This window comes from Arachis ipaensis, chromosome B10, assembly GCF_059453495.1.
Source record: "Arachis ipaensis isolate K30076 ecotype BB chromosome B10, ASM5945349v1, whole genome shotgun sequence".
Classification (NCBI taxonomy): Eukaryota; Viridiplantae; Streptophyta; class Magnoliopsida; order Fabales; family Fabaceae; genus Arachis; species Arachis ipaensis.
In genome coordinates, this window is record NC_142435.1 from 116,508,954 (window position 1) to 116,524,182 (window position 15,229).

The 15,229-nt window shown below is 39.4% G+C and overlaps 1 protein-coding gene across 1 annotated transcript; it reads left to right on the top strand.

The window, feature by feature from the left end:
- Positions 1 to 3,417: 3,417 nt before the first annotated feature.
- Positions 3,418 to 5,976, top strand: LOC148581416 (uncharacterized). The gene is made up of 4 exons (XM_088492374.1): positions 3,418 to 4,272; positions 4,342 to 4,475; positions 4,877 to 5,447; positions 5,830 to 5,976. The coding sequence occupies exons 1-4, from the start codon at positions 3,418 to 3,420 to the stop codon at positions 5,974 to 5,976; spliced, it is 1,707 nt and encodes a 568-aa protein (XP_088348500.1).
- The last annotated feature ends 9,253 nt before the right edge of the window (positions 5,977 to 15,229 follow it).

Below are 15,229 nucleotides of genomic sequence, written 5' to 3' on the forward strand. Positions count from 1 at the left end.
TGATTGATAAATGGCTATATTGATGTTGGTAGTATGATATGGGAGATTGATATTGAAATTGATAATAGAATGATGATTGGTGAATGTATTGGTGGAAAAATTGTTTGTAACGTTATATGTTTGATAATTGAGATTGAGAATAATGAAGTGTGAAGGAAAATTGGTGTGAATGAAGAATGGTGGCCCAAGAGGGTAGATTGTCTTGTAATTGGAAGTTTGGTATTGTTTTGGTTAGATGTACTTTGTGAAAGTTGGTAAAGTGAGATTTTTGTGAGTTTTGGTAAAAGTTAGTTTTTGGTGAACTTTGTCTGATCATAACTTATGCCTCAGTTTTCAAAATTTGTTGAAATTTGTTTAGAATTAAAATTCATTGAAAACTTCTCAAATCAATATAAACTTTGTAAAATTTAGATTTTTGTAGAAGGAGTTATGATCATTCAAAGTTTGGTGTTGAAAATATGAAATTCTGCAAAGTTGCAGAATTTTGTGATTTCTGTTATGTGCGCACACACAGTCTTGTGCGCACGCACAACCCTGCGAAATTTTAAACATGTGCACACGCACAGACCTGTGCATACGCACAGGCAGGAAAATGCTTTCTGTTTACAGCACTAGCACATCTGGTGCGCGCACATAACTAATGAGGATTTACAACCTGTGCGTACGCACAGCCCTATGCGCATGCACAAGTTGGGAAGGGCACTCTGTTGAGGGTGCTAGCACGCCTTGTCCGAGCGAACAACATTGCAAATTTTGGTGCCTGTGCGTACGCACACCTCTATGCATACGCGCACGTTTTATAAATCTCTTCGGGCATGCGCACGCACACCCCTGTGCGTACGCACACGCCCTATTTCTCAAATTTAAATTTTGTTTTCAACTATTTCACCTTCCCAACAAGATTGTAAGCTCTTATGACACCATTTTAAGACTCTTGGGCTCAAGTTTGGGTATGAGAACATGGGAAAGATTCTAAGAGATTTAATTGATATTATTATGAAAAATTAGAGAACAGAGACTTAGGTTTCTGGTATACTGAGGATGGGCTTGATGGCGTGTGAAGGTAGATTGGTATATGAAATGAGAACTGATGAACTGTTGAGCTCGGAACGAAAATGAGAATTAACAGTAGTTGAGATGAGTCGAGGATTCGGAATGGAAATATTGATTTGACAGTGGTTGTGATGAGTCGAGGACTCGAATGTGCAATGATGAATCATTGATGTATTGAAAAATTTTTTTTGAAAAACCACTGAACTACTATTTTATACTGAGAAATGATGAGATGCTATGCGCCCGGTAGGGACGGTGGTTAATCCCACCTGTCGAGGTAGCGGCGGTAGCGTAAGGATGGTGGTTAATCCCGCTTACGTTGAGATGTGAGGTCTGAGGCAAGAGTATCCCGCTCACATCCCTTCGGATCAATAGAGTGTGCAGGCACAAAATCCTAGATGGTGATCCGAGCACCATATCTCGGGGGTTCCCAATGATGATTCCGAAGGGCGACATCTCCATGGAGGTGTATCGGGTTGGTAGTTGAACCGACAATGTGGTATCACAGCCAGTAGGACAGGCATTCATCGTATGCATTTTTTATCTATTTGTATGCTTTGACTACTTGTAATAGTTTGCCTATTTGTATAATATGCCTAATTGCTTACTTGAATTACTTGCCTTATATGCTTCTACTTGTGTTTTACTTGCATTGTAATTAATTGTGATTTCTACTGGGATTGAGGAGGTTTAGAAGGCGGTGGCGATGGGATCGCATGGAGGATAGGTTGGTGAAGGCTGTGGGATAGCGGTGTTTGGTTAGAATAGAAATTCCCTAAGATAGAGTACCCTGCTTATTTATGTTAAGATTTATATAATTATGCTTTACTGTTTTAGTTATGCCTAAGATGAATCTTGTGATGGATATGAAGTCTAGGGTTGCCTTTGGCGTCCCGGGGTCTTATATCCTACATCACTGGGCACTGTTACCATACTGAGAACCTCCGGTTCTCATACCATATTCTGTTGTTGATTTTCAGATGCAGGTCACAACCCACCTTAGTGAGTTGCTTTGGATGGTGACAGAAGTGGAGGATCCGAATACTTTTGGAGTCTTTTGATTTATTTTGTATATGTCTCTCACTTTTGTATTTTACTTTTGCCTAGAGGCTTGTATTGAGAGAGAAAAACATGTATAAGTTATTTTTAAACTGTCTGGCTTTCTGTATGTCTGTATGTGGCTAGATGGCTTAAACTCCACGAGCCATAGCTAGATTCTTATGATATTATACTCTTATCTTTTGTTATATTATATCTATATCTTGTGCCTTAAGTTAGTAGCTTTATTAGTACGTTTTGTGCTTTTCAAATTCTGTTTTTGAGCTATATCCTTCATCGGGCTTCTAGATTATACTAATTCTTTCTATATATTATATGTTTGAGCTTAGAACTGTCGTAACCTTTGATTAACCTTCGCTTTACAATGCGAGGTAAGGATTACGGTAATTAGGGTATTACATCTAGTGGTATCAGAGCGGTTCATCCTCGTGAGCCTGAGGGATGGACCGATTGTGCTTCATTGCATACTTTGTGTGTCTTTTCTTTTATGCTATTAGGTTATCTATTTGATATTGCATAGCATGCTTGTTTATGAGTGCCTGTTTGGAATAATTGAAGCACTAGAATTTTGATATTGAGACTGATCACCTTGATATTGATTGTTTGGTGTAGACAGGAACCTTAATGGCCACTCACGGACGAGGTCGAGCACGTTCACGAGAGAGTAGGAATGAGTAGCCGGCCGATAATCATGCCGAATGCATGGCAGCAATGGCAAACTTAGCGAACACCATGGAAGCTAATGCTGCTGCAACTCTGCAAGCTGTGCAGAGGTTAGGCCAACCGGCTGGGAATGGCAACGGAATGGTGAAGGAAATGCGAATGACAATGCGGAAGAAAACGGCGATAACTTGGGAGGTGCTCCGATGACCTTGGCAAATTTTCTCAAGGTTCATCCGCCAATTTTTCGGGGATCAACCAACCCTACAGAAGCAGCCAACTGGTTTCAGGCCATGGAACGTACTTTACAAGCACAACACGCTCTGAATAACCAATATGTAGAATTTGCTGCTTATCAGCTTGCAGGAGAGGCCCAACATTGGTGGCAAGCCGAGTGCCGCTTGCTATAGCTTCAAAATGCTGATATTCCTTGGGACGTATTCTAGACGGCCTTCTACTCCGGAGTCTGCAAGAGAAGCGAAGGAGATGGAACTTATGCAGCTGAAGCAAGGTTCCTTGTCTGTGGCAGACTACACAAGCAAGTTTGAGGAGCTTTGTAGGTTTTCTAGGGTGTGTCAGGGTGTCCCAGAGACCTACGAAAGCTGAAAGTGTATCAAGTACCAGAGGGGCTTGAAGGATAACATTATGACTGCTGTGGCCCCTATGGAGATCCGTGTCTTCTCCGAGTTGGTGAACAAGGTGAGAGTGGTGGAAGAATATGCAAAGACGATAACTTTGTCCAAGAAAACTCACGGAGAAAGCTCTAGTAGGGGACGTGGCAAGTATTTTCATCCGAGGGGCCAGCGTTTCAAGAGAGGAGGATATGCGCCTCAAGGGCAAGGAGGCTTCAAAAAGAACACTCATAATCAGTTTCAGTATGCCAAAGGGAGAGGAAATCAGAGTAAGATTTCTCCGGATTTGACTTGTGTACGTTGTGGACGTTTTCATCCATATGACTCTTGCAAGATTGGTTTAGGTGGTTGCTTCAACTGTGGCTTACCTGGCCACATTGCAAGGGACTGCACTCGTGGAAGTAACCCGAATGCGGGCCAGAGTCAGCATCAAGGTCGAGTTTTTGCTGTGAACGCCAAGGATGCTTCTAAGACGGATCTGTTGATGAGAGGTAACTGTTTAATTGGTGATAAAGTTTTGATTGCATTGTATGATACTGGAGCTTCGCATTCGTTCATTTCGTTTGCTAAAGTTGAGGAACTAGGCTTGAAAGTGTCAGAGTTAGCATTTAATTTGCATGTACATACTCCGCATCAAACAGTTATGACTAGGTCAGGTTGTAGACAAGTAGGTTTCAAGCTTGAGGGTAGAGACTTTGTGCATGATTTTATCTGTTTACCAATGGTTGGGTTAGAGATGATATTGGAATTTGATTCGTTGTCAAAGAACCAAGTTTTATTGGATTGCTTTGAGCGGTCAATTCAGTTTATGCCCGAAGGAGAAAATGGAGCAGTGATAGCTGAGGGTTACTACCTGAACTCTGTAAAGGTGCACTATAGTGGGGAAGAGTGTTAGGGTAGTATTCTGTTGGCTGTGAATACGTTAGGTGATAATCAGGAACTAGATCAAATTTCGGTAGTTAGAGACTTTCCGGAGGTGTTCCCGGAAGATATTCTTGAATTTCCACCTCAAAGGGAGATTGAATTTGCAATTGAATTGGTGTCAGGAGCTGGGCCAGTGTCGATTGCACCGTATAGAATGGCTCTGATAGAGCTGGCTAAATTAAAGACTCAGTTGGAAGAGCTTCTGAACAAGAGGTTCATTCGACCGAGTGTATCACCGTGGGGAGCGTCAGTTTTATTGGTGAAGAAGAAGGATGGAGGAATGCGACTGTGTGTGGATTACCGACAGTTGAACAAAGTGACTATGAAGAACAAGTACCCGCTGCCAAGGATAGATGACTTGATGGATCAACTGTAAGGAGCTGGAGTATTTTTCAAGATCGATTTGAGATCCGGTTACCATCAATAAGGGTGAAAGAGGATGATATTCCTAAGACTGCGTTTAAGACGCGCTATAGACACTACGAGTTTGCGGTGATGTCCTTTGGGTTAACGAATGCACCTGATGTTTTCATGGATTATATGAACAGAGTCTTTCGTCCCTTTCTAGATAAATTCGTGGTGATTTTCATAGATGACATCTTAGTTTATTCCAAGATGGCAAAGGAGCATGAGGAACACTTGAGGATTGTGTTGCAAATCTTAAAGGAGCAAAAATTGTATGCTAAGTGGTCAAAGTGTGAATTTTGGAAGGAGGAGGTGAAGTTCCTAGGTCACGTGGTGAGCAAGGGAGGAATAGCCGTAGATCCTTCGAAGGTAGAAGCGGTAATAGAATGGGAAAGACCAACAACGGTGACGGAAGTCAGAAGTTTCTTAGGCTTAACCGGATATTATCGGAGATTTATTGAAGGGTTTTCCCGGATTGCACTACCGATGACTAAGTTGACAAGGAAGGAAGTGCCGTTTGTGTGGACGTCGGAGTGTGAAGAAAGTTTCCAAACTTTGAAGCAGAAGTTAACTTCAGCACCTGTTTTGATTTTACCAAAACTGCATGAACCATTTGAAGTATATTGTGATGCTTCTTTGAAGGGCTTGGGTTGCGTGTTGATGCAACACCGGAATGTGGTGGCTTACGCATCGTGTCAGCTGAGATCGCATGAGGTAAATTACCCAACTCATGACTTGGAATTAGCGGCGATTGTGTTTGTATTGAAGATTTGGAGACATCACTTGTACGGAGTGAGGTTTAGCGTCTTTTCTGATCACAAGAGTCTTAAGTATATCTTTGATCAGAAAGAGCTTAATATGCGTCAGAGGAGATGGATGGAGTTATTTAAAGATTATGATTTTAAACTAAGTTATCACCCTGGAAAGGCGAATGTGGTAGCAAACGCTTTGAGGTGGAAGTCTTTAACAATAGCTTGGATGAGAATCAAGGAGGAGGAGTTAGTGGATAAGTTTGTGGATCTTAAGCTAGATATTGGTGAAGTTGCCAGAAGAGCTTATTTGAATCAGTTGTAAATCTCGAGTACCTTTAAAATAGAAATTCAGAAGGCTCAACAAGATGAGCAAAAGCTTCAACAATTGTTTCAACCAATTGGTGATAAGAGGCGTGGAGAATTCACTAAGGATGGTGAAGGATTATGGAGATACAAGGGAAGAATTTGTATATCGGATGTCGGGAGTTTGAGGCAAGATTTGTTGTCGTAAGCTCACAACAGTGGGTTTTCTATTCATCTCGGAAGTACGAAGATGTACTATGATTTAAAGAAGATGTTATAGTGACCTGGGATGAAAGGTGATGTAGCTACAGTGGTATCCAAGTGTCTTACGTGTCAGAAGGTGAAGATAAAGCATCAGAAACCGTCAGGGATGCTACAGCCACTTGAGATTCCTCAGTGGAAGTGGGAAGGAATTGCGATGGACTTTGTGACTGGTTTACCAAGGACTAGGTCGGAATTTGACGCGGTTTGGGTAATCATGGATCGCTTAACCAAATCCGCTCATTTTCTGCCTATCCGAATAAGTTGTTCAATAGAGTAGTTGACGAGGCTGTATATTAAGGAGATCGTAAGGTTGCATGGTGTACCATCGAGCATAGTGTCGGACCGTGATCCCCGATTCACATCAAGGTTTTGGAGAGCTTTCCAAAGGTCTTTTGGTACAAAACTATGTCTCAGTACCACATATCATCCACAAACGGATGGACAGTCGGAAAGGACTATTCAGACGTTGGAAGATATGTTAAGGGCATGTGTACTGGATCAACTTGGAAGTTGGGACTGCTACATGCCGTTGGTGGAGTTGCATACAACAATAGCTTTCATGCGAGCATTGGGATGGCTCCGTATGAGGCCTTGTATGGACGGAAGTACCAATCTCCACTTTGTTGGTATGAATCTAGTGAAGCAAGTGTTTTGCGTCCTGATTTGGTAGCAGAGACTACGAAGAAGATTAAGAAGATTCGGGAGAGAATTCTAACGGCATAGAGTCGATAGAAGAGTTATGCAGATCAGAAGAGGAAGCCATTGGAGTTTGATGTAGGAAAACATGTATTCTTGAGGGTTACACCGATGACTGGGATCGGAAGAGTAATCAAAACCAAGAAATTGAATCCGAGGTTCATTGGATCGTTTGAGATTCTGAGGCGATTCGGGTCGGTGGCGTATCAAGTAGCTTTGCCACCTTACTTGTCTAACTTGCATGACGTATTCCACGTGTCACAACTCGGTAAGTACACGTCGGATGCGACTCATGTGTTAGAGCTTGAGTCGGTCGAGTTGTGGGAGAACTTGACATTCCAAGTAACACCGGTGCGTATCGACGACACTAGTGTGAAGAATCTGCGAGGAAAAGAAGTTCAGTTGGTTAAAGTAGCTTGGGAGAGAGCAGGAGTTGAAGAGCATACTTGGGAATTAGAGTCCGAGATGCGAAAGGATTATCCCGAGTTATTCTCAGGTAATCACTAAATTTTGAGGGCAATTTCTTATTTGGTGGGGAGAATGTAAGAACCGAGCTTAATTAAAGTATCGAATTAAGTAATTAATATTGCCTAAATTAGATTCCGAAAAATTAGAGTGAGAATCTGAGCATTTAAATGTGATTTTTGGACTCAGTAGGTTTTTCTGAGTCAGAAAATGTATTTTCGGCGAAAAACCGTGAAAAATTGCGAACCGGCAGCAGAACCGGTTGAACTGGTTCAAGTTTGCCCGGTGCCGCACAAGAAAAAGTGAAAACAGTCAAAAACCTTAGAAAAATATTAGAAATAGAAAACCGGGCATTAATTTTAAAGGTTTGGCCCGAAGTTGGGTCAAACGGGCTAAAAACGCTAACGGGTTGGACCGGGCCCAAGTTGGGCCCGAGCCCAACATATATAAGTGCTTTAAATGAACCCTTCAGCTCATTAAACACACCAACACCCAGATGAAGTGAGGTTGAAGAAGAGAGGAGGGTTCCATTAAAACACTATTCACATCTCACTTTAATCCGCGATATCTCAAGCTACGGTGCTCCGATTCGCGTGCCGTCAGTGGCTACGCGAAGCTCTCGCCGAGCCTGTTACTTCTATCCAAGCTTTGTGGTAAGATTTTTGAATTTTTCTGCCCAGTTTTCGTGCCCTTGTGAAATTCGAATTTTGGGTTTTGGTTTTGAGTGAAATCTTATGTTTTGGGTGTTTAGGTACACTCTAGTACTTGATTGCTTGTGGTTTTGGCATCCAAAACTGTTGGGTAAGGTAAGGTAATGCGCAATATTTTGTCGGTATAGAATTTTCCAATAGAATTATGTCGTGAGTATAATTCTAAACCAACAAGCTATAACGCATCAAACTTAGAAAATGTGTCACCACAATTCAAAATCAATAACCGGGAGTAAAATCCCGGGTCGTTCTCCCTAGGAGTTGCCTTAAGATGCACATCATTGGTTAGGAGTTCTCTTGGTAGTTTGAAGTTGAGTACAAGAGAAGTAAATGATCATGAATTAAAGCAATGAGCAATTAACAATTGAACTAAGGAAAACAAGGACTTAAGCTAGCAAGTGAATAACAATCAATCAATATAAAATTCTTGGCTAGAGGTGAGAATTGGAATTCCTATCCTCATTGCCTCCAACAATTGTGATAAGAATTGATTATTGCTCCACTTAGTTAACCTCTAACTATGAAGGAAAGTCAAGTAGAGATAATCAATTTGAGTTCACAAGTCCTAGTCAAATCCTAAGGAAAGACTAGAGTTAGTGTCATTCAAATCAATTAGTAATTTCCAATTGTCAATCAACAAAAGGTTTTGACAATTCAAGTGTCTTCAATTACCCAACCCCCAAGCCAAGAGTAAAAATCTACTCTATAGCTATAGTTGACATTTTCTCAAACATTTGGTGAGCAATAATGGAAGACATTGTGGAATTGAAAAGAGAATTTGAATTAAAGTTATCTAGTACAAGCAATCAACACAATAAATCAATTAACCACAATGAACATGAAATTTCTCAATGTATTAATAGAAATCAATGTAAACAGGATACAAATCTTAGATCCAAAATAGCTAGAGTAAGAAGAACAATAAATGAGAGTAGGAGAATAAGATCTACAAACTAGAACAATGTAGAATTGAAATTAAATTCAGATTTAATCAAAGGATCCAAGTGAAACTGAATTTGAGAAAGCCAAAACCTAGAGAGAAGTTAGAGTTTCTCTCTCTAGAACCACCAATTCAAAACCTAGCTAGAAAATTCTCTCATGTGTGAATCCCCCCTTCCTCCTTGGTCTCTTGGGTCCTTTCTCTCTAGAATTCAGCTCAAATTGGGCCTGGAGCTCTGCAGAAATCGCCAGCCACGATTTCACTAATGAGGTCACGTGCCGAGCGTCACGCGTACGCGTCGTCTGGGTTTTTGCGATCCACGCGTACGCGTTAATTGTGCGTATGCATCGATGAGATTTCTGCCCAGCCACGCGGAGGCGTCAACTTTTGCACGCCAATCCCAAATCCAAGCTCCCACGCATGCGCGTCGATGCTAATACTCCAAAGCTCTATTTTTCATGCTCCTTCCACTTATGCATGCTTCCTTCCTCTCTTCTAGACCATTCTTGCCCTTATAAACTTTGAAATCACTCAACAAATAGATCACGGCATCGAATGGTAATATAGGGAGATAAAAATATAGCATATTTAAGGCCTAAAAAGCATGTTTTCAATCATCAAGCAAAATTAGGAAGGAGACACAAAACTATGCATTTTATATGGATAAGTGTGATAGAATATTAATAAAACTCTCCAAATTCTATACAAAATAAACCCTAAAATTGGGGTTTATCCAAGGCCTCTTGAAACCCTTGTGAGATTATGATTAATTTGAGCTCTGGGTTGATTAGTGATGAATTATGTGTATTATATAGGGGTGTAATCGGTTCGGGTTGGTTCGATTTTGGACCAAAAACTAACCGAACCGACCTGATCGGTTCTATAATGATACCAACCATTCGGTTGGCTGCTGTTTGAATAACCGAACCGAACCGAACCGAACCAACAGCAGTTTGGTTCGGTCAATTTTTTCGGTTTTTTTACACCTAATAATTAGAATTTAAATTACCATAAATAAAGTTTAAAACCTTCAATAAACTAGAATAACAAGAGTATATCACATCCAAATTCAATACAAATTCAACTAAATTAAACATAAAACAAAGACAATTAAAAATGTCTAGCAAAACAACAAAAATAAACACACTTTAAACCAAAACAATCACTTTGAAGCAAATAAACCAAACAGCCACCATGCTTAATCTGAATCCACACCAGACTCATCATCATCTTCTCCAGTTGGTGCAATTTCTACAAAAATAAAACAAAAATACCAATATAAATTATAAACATAATATAGAAAATTAGCATTTTAACTCATCATCATTACTTGTTGGCTGCATATATATAAACATAACAATGAAAAATTAGCATTTTAACTCATCAACAGCAACAAAAGTATTGTTTCCAGCAACAAATTTAGCATTCAAACTTGTGAAACATATTAATTATATGCAGCCATATATATGCAGACATATAAAATCACGTGAAACATATATATGCAGCCAAATTAAACCACAGCAACAAATTATGAAACATATATATGCAGCTAATTTAAGCCACAACAACAAATTGTGAAACATATTAATTATAAGTCATGTGAAAACAAAGAAAAGTCATGTAAAATAGTGTGTGTGAGAGAGAATTATGTGCAGAGCACAGAATTATTAATTATAATGCAGTGGTTGAAGCATAAAAGATAAATTTGTGGCTAACTAAAATATCCTAAATCCATAACTTAAAGAAAAAAGAACACCAAAAATTAAATTACGAAGATATTTAGACAAAAAAGATATCCAAATCCCTCAGCTTCATAGTTATTAATTAATTCTTCTCATTGTTCATCTACAATATATTTATCTATCTATCAATCTATCAATCTATCAATCTATGCACAGAGAGAGTAAGCAGCTCATATTTGTATTACACAACCTTTTCTCTAAATTTCTATTCCAACATTGTTATGCTCTTGTAGCAAGGTTCTGGCCCTTTATACATTTATAGCAACATCTGACATCTCCCACATTCAACAACCAAAATGCAATGAAATAATAATTACTTCCTTCTAGTATTTAATAATTAAAAAAAGGGGTTAATACATTGTATCATTACCCTTTACCTAAAATGTTAATTAGAAGCAAATACTTATTAAACATGACAAATAGTAAGATACAAAAAAGTAAGAATCTTCAAACCCATATGATGAAAAGAACAAGAGATATAATCCAAAAAAACACGAGTACTATACCCCCACTAACCATTACAAAATTAGAAAGCTTCTTAAGAGATTACTTAATGATAGATTAATAACCAATGATCTCGGATGTCTAGGGAACATAGAAACAAGTGCTAAGAATCACAATACTAAATTTAGGTTTACAATTCATTTTTAAACAGCTCATAAACAAAACCAAAGCAGCTCATAAGTAGCTCATAAACAGAACCATAAGTAATTCATTTTTAAAGCCAATCAACAGAATTTAAATGACCATAAACAATCAGAGACAGCTACACATATATATTAAAAAATACACCAATATTAATTACATAATATTCAAAACTCATCTAACAAGATTAGCAAGTAGCAAGCCAAGACCTTTAAATGTATATTCTGGATTCAAACAGCTACACTTACATGATTATATATACTGAACAATAAAGGACTTATGGAAAACTGAAAAATCACTAAAAACAATTATTCAGGTTAAATCAAGTACAAATATCACTAAAAATCCCACTAAAGTTATATATAGTGTTGAAAAAATATTGCAAACTAGGATTTTGAGATTACTTAGACATGGTGAGTTTATTAAAAATATATAATTAATTACTATAAAAAAAAAATTATAACCAAGGACAAATTCTAACCTCCGAAGAAGACATTATTCAGTTGCTTTTTGCAGGAGAGGGCTTGGCGACTGGACTTTGGAGTGCTGCTCCGTTTAGGGTTTGTTGCCACTGGACGATGGCTTCAAGCGACGGTGGAGGGCGCAAACTGGATGATGCTTCTGGGCTTCTAGCTACACGACGGCGCTGCTCTTTGCTACGCCTGCGAGTGTGCGACGGAGATGAATGGATGACTTGCGACGGCTTCGAGCGACGGTGGAGGGCTTCCTTGATGGTGGATGACGCTCCCTGGCTCTCTGGCTTTCTCAAAATCTCTCTCAGTCATGGCCGCTTGGAGGAGGAAGAATGGAAGATGGAAGGGAGCTGTGGCCTGTGGGTGAGTGGGTGTCTCATGTCTGTGTGAGGAGTGAGGCTACGCGAGTGAAAGGGCTTCGAGAGTGAGGGTATTCAGATTTAGGTATTTATACCTAGGTTAAAGTAAGGGGTAAACCAGTAAATAGAACAACTACAGAACATCTGTCTCGGTTCGATTTGGTTCGGTTTGGTTTTTACCAAACCAACCGAAAACCGAACCGAATCGATCGGTTTAGTTCGAAAAAAATAAAAAAATGATTTTTTCGGTTTTTCATTTGGTTGTTATAATTTTTGGTTCGGTTTTGCAGTATATTTCGGTCCGGTTCGGTAACTTACACCCCTAGTACTATTATAGCTTGATTATTGTGAGTTTGAAAGCCTTTGGAACTTGTTGGTGCTTGTTGGAGTGGATTTGGAGGCTTGCTTGTGGTTGAAAGCTTATCTTCAGCTCATATTGGGGGTTTTGGTGCATATTGGGAATCAGCCAAGGTATGGTTTCGGTTTTCTCTATGTAGTATATAATATTCATGGACACCTAGGCTAGTGACCCATAGGATAGGTTTGAATTAAAATGGTTGTTGAGTTGATGAATGTTGAGGTATGATGATTTATGATGAATTGATGAGCTTTGGTTATGTTGATGAAAGTGTGTATGATAATTGATGATTTAGAATGATTGATAAATGGCTATATTGATATTGGTAGTATGATATGGGAGATTGATATTGAAATTGATGATAGAATGATGATTGGTGAATGTATTGGTGGAAAAATTGTTTGTAATGTTAGATGTTTGATAATTGAGATTGAGAATGATGAAGTGTGATGGAAAATTAGTGTGAATGATGAATGGTGACACAAGAGGGTAGATTGTGTTGTAATTGGAAGTTTGGTATTGTTTTGGTTGGATGTAGTTTGTGAAAGTTGGTAAAGTGAGATTTTTGTGAGTTTTGGTAAAAGTTGGTTTTTGCTAAACTTTGTCTGATCATAACTTATGCCTCAGTTTTCAAAATTTGTTGAAATTTGTTTAGAATTAAAATTCATTGAAAAATCTTCAAATCGATATAAAGTTTGTAAAATTTGGATTTTTGTAGAAGGAGTTATGATCATTCAAAGTTTGGTGTTGAAAATCAGAAATTTTGCAAAATTGCAGAATTGTGATTTCTGGTATGTGCGCACGCACAGCCTTGTGCGCACGCACAACCTTGCAAAATTTTAAACTTGTGTGTACGCACAGACCTGTGCGTACGCACAGGCAGGGAAAGGCTTTTTGTTTACAACACTAGCACAGCTGGTGCGCACACATAACCAATGAGGATTTACAACCTGTGCGTACGCACAGCCCTGTGCGCACGCACAAGTTGGGAAGGGCAGTCTGTTGAGGGTGCTAGCACACCTTGTGCGAGCAAACAGCATTGCAAATTTTGGTACCTGTGCGTACAAACACCTCTATGCGTGCACACACGTTTTAAAAATCTCTTTGAGCGTGCGCACGCACACCCCTGTGCATACGCACACGCCCTGTTTCTCAAATTTAAATTTTGTTTTCAACTATTTCACCTTTCCAACAAGATTGTAAGCTCCTATGATACCATTTTAAGACTCTTGGGCTCAAGTTTGGGTATGAGAACATGGGAAAGAACCTAAGAGATTTAATTGATATTATTATGAAAAATTAGAGAACAGAGGCTTAGGTTTCTGGTGTACTGAGGATGGGCTTGATGGCGTGTGAAGGTAGATTGGTATATAAAATGAGAACTGATGAACTGTTGAGTTCGGAATGGAAAAGAGAATTAACAGTAGTTGAGATGAGTCGAGGACTCGGAATGGAAATGTTGATTTGACAGTAGTTGTGATGAGTCGAGGACCCGAATGTGCAATGATGAATCATTGATGTATTGAAAAATATTTTCTGAAAAACCACTGAACTACTGTTTTATACTGAGAAATGATAAGACGTTATGTGCCCGGCAGGGATGGTGGTTAATCCCGCCTGTCGAGGTAGTGGCGGCGGCGTAAGGACGGTGGTTAATCCCACTTACGTTGAGATGTGAGGTCTGAGGCAAGAGTATTCCGCTCACATCCCTTCAGATTAATAGAGTGTACAGGCACAAAATCCTGGAAAGTGATCCGAGTACCATATCTCGGGGGTTCCTAATGATGATTCCGAAGGGCAACATCTCCATGGAGGTGTGTCGGGTTGGCATTTGAACCGACAATGTGATATCACAGCTAGTAGGACAGGCATTCATCATATGCATTTTCTATCTGTTTGTATGTTTTGACTACTTATAATGGTTTGCCTATTTGTAAAATATGCCTAATTACTTACTTGAATTACTTGCCTTATATGCTTCTACTTGTGTTTTACTTGCATTGTAATTAATTGTGATTTCTACTAGGATTGAGGAGGTTTGGAAGGCGGTGGCGATGGGATCGCATGGAGGATAGGTTGGGGAAGGCTGTGGGACAGTAATGTTTGGTTAGAATAGAAATTCCCTAAGATAGAGTACCCTGTTTATTTATGTTAAGATTTATATAATTCTGATTTACTGTTTTAGTTATGCCTAAGATGAATCTTGTGATGGATATGAAGTCTATGATTGCCTTTGGCGTCCTGGGGTCTTATAACCTACATCATTGGGCACTGTTACCATACTAAGAACCTCCGGTTCTCATACCATATTCTGTTGTTGTTTTTCAGATGCAGGTCGCAACCCAACGCTAACCATGTGCTTGTGGCGTGAAGGTGTCAAGTGAAAACTTGAGACTGAGCGGTTAAAGTCAAGGTCCAAAGCAAAAACAGAGTGTTCTTAAGAACCCTAGACACCTCTAATTGGGGACTTTAGCAAAGTTGAGTCACAATCTGAAAAGGTTCACCCAGTTATGTGTCTATGGCATTTATGTATCCGGTGGTAATACTAGAAAACAAAGTGCTTAGGGCCATGGCCAAGACTCATAAAGTAGCTGTGTTCAAGAATCAACATACTAAACTAGGAGAATCAATAATACTATCTAAATTCGAAGTTCCTATAGATGCCAATCATTCTGAACTTCAAGGGATAAAGTGGGATGCCAAAACTATTCAAGAGGCAAAAAGCTACTAGTCTGGCTCATCTGATTGGAGCTAAGTTTCATTGATATTTTGGAATTCATAGTATATTC

What these genes read in the sequence shown, in the direction of transcription:
- LOC148581416 (XM_088492374.1), top strand. Translation starts at nt 3,418, where the DNA reads ATGACTGCTGTGGCCCCTATGGAGATCCGTGTCTTCTCCGAGTTGGTG. An exon ending in GGGCCAGTGTCGATTGCACC is followed by an intron (nt 4,476 to 4,876) that starts GTATAGAATGGC and finishes TTATATGAACAG; the next exon opens with AGTCTTTCGTCCCTTTCTAG. An exon ending in GTCAGCTGAGATCGCATGAG is followed by an intron (nt 5,448 to 5,829) that starts GTAAATTACCCA and finishes CCTTTAAAATAG; the next exon opens with AAATTCAGAAGGCTCAACAA.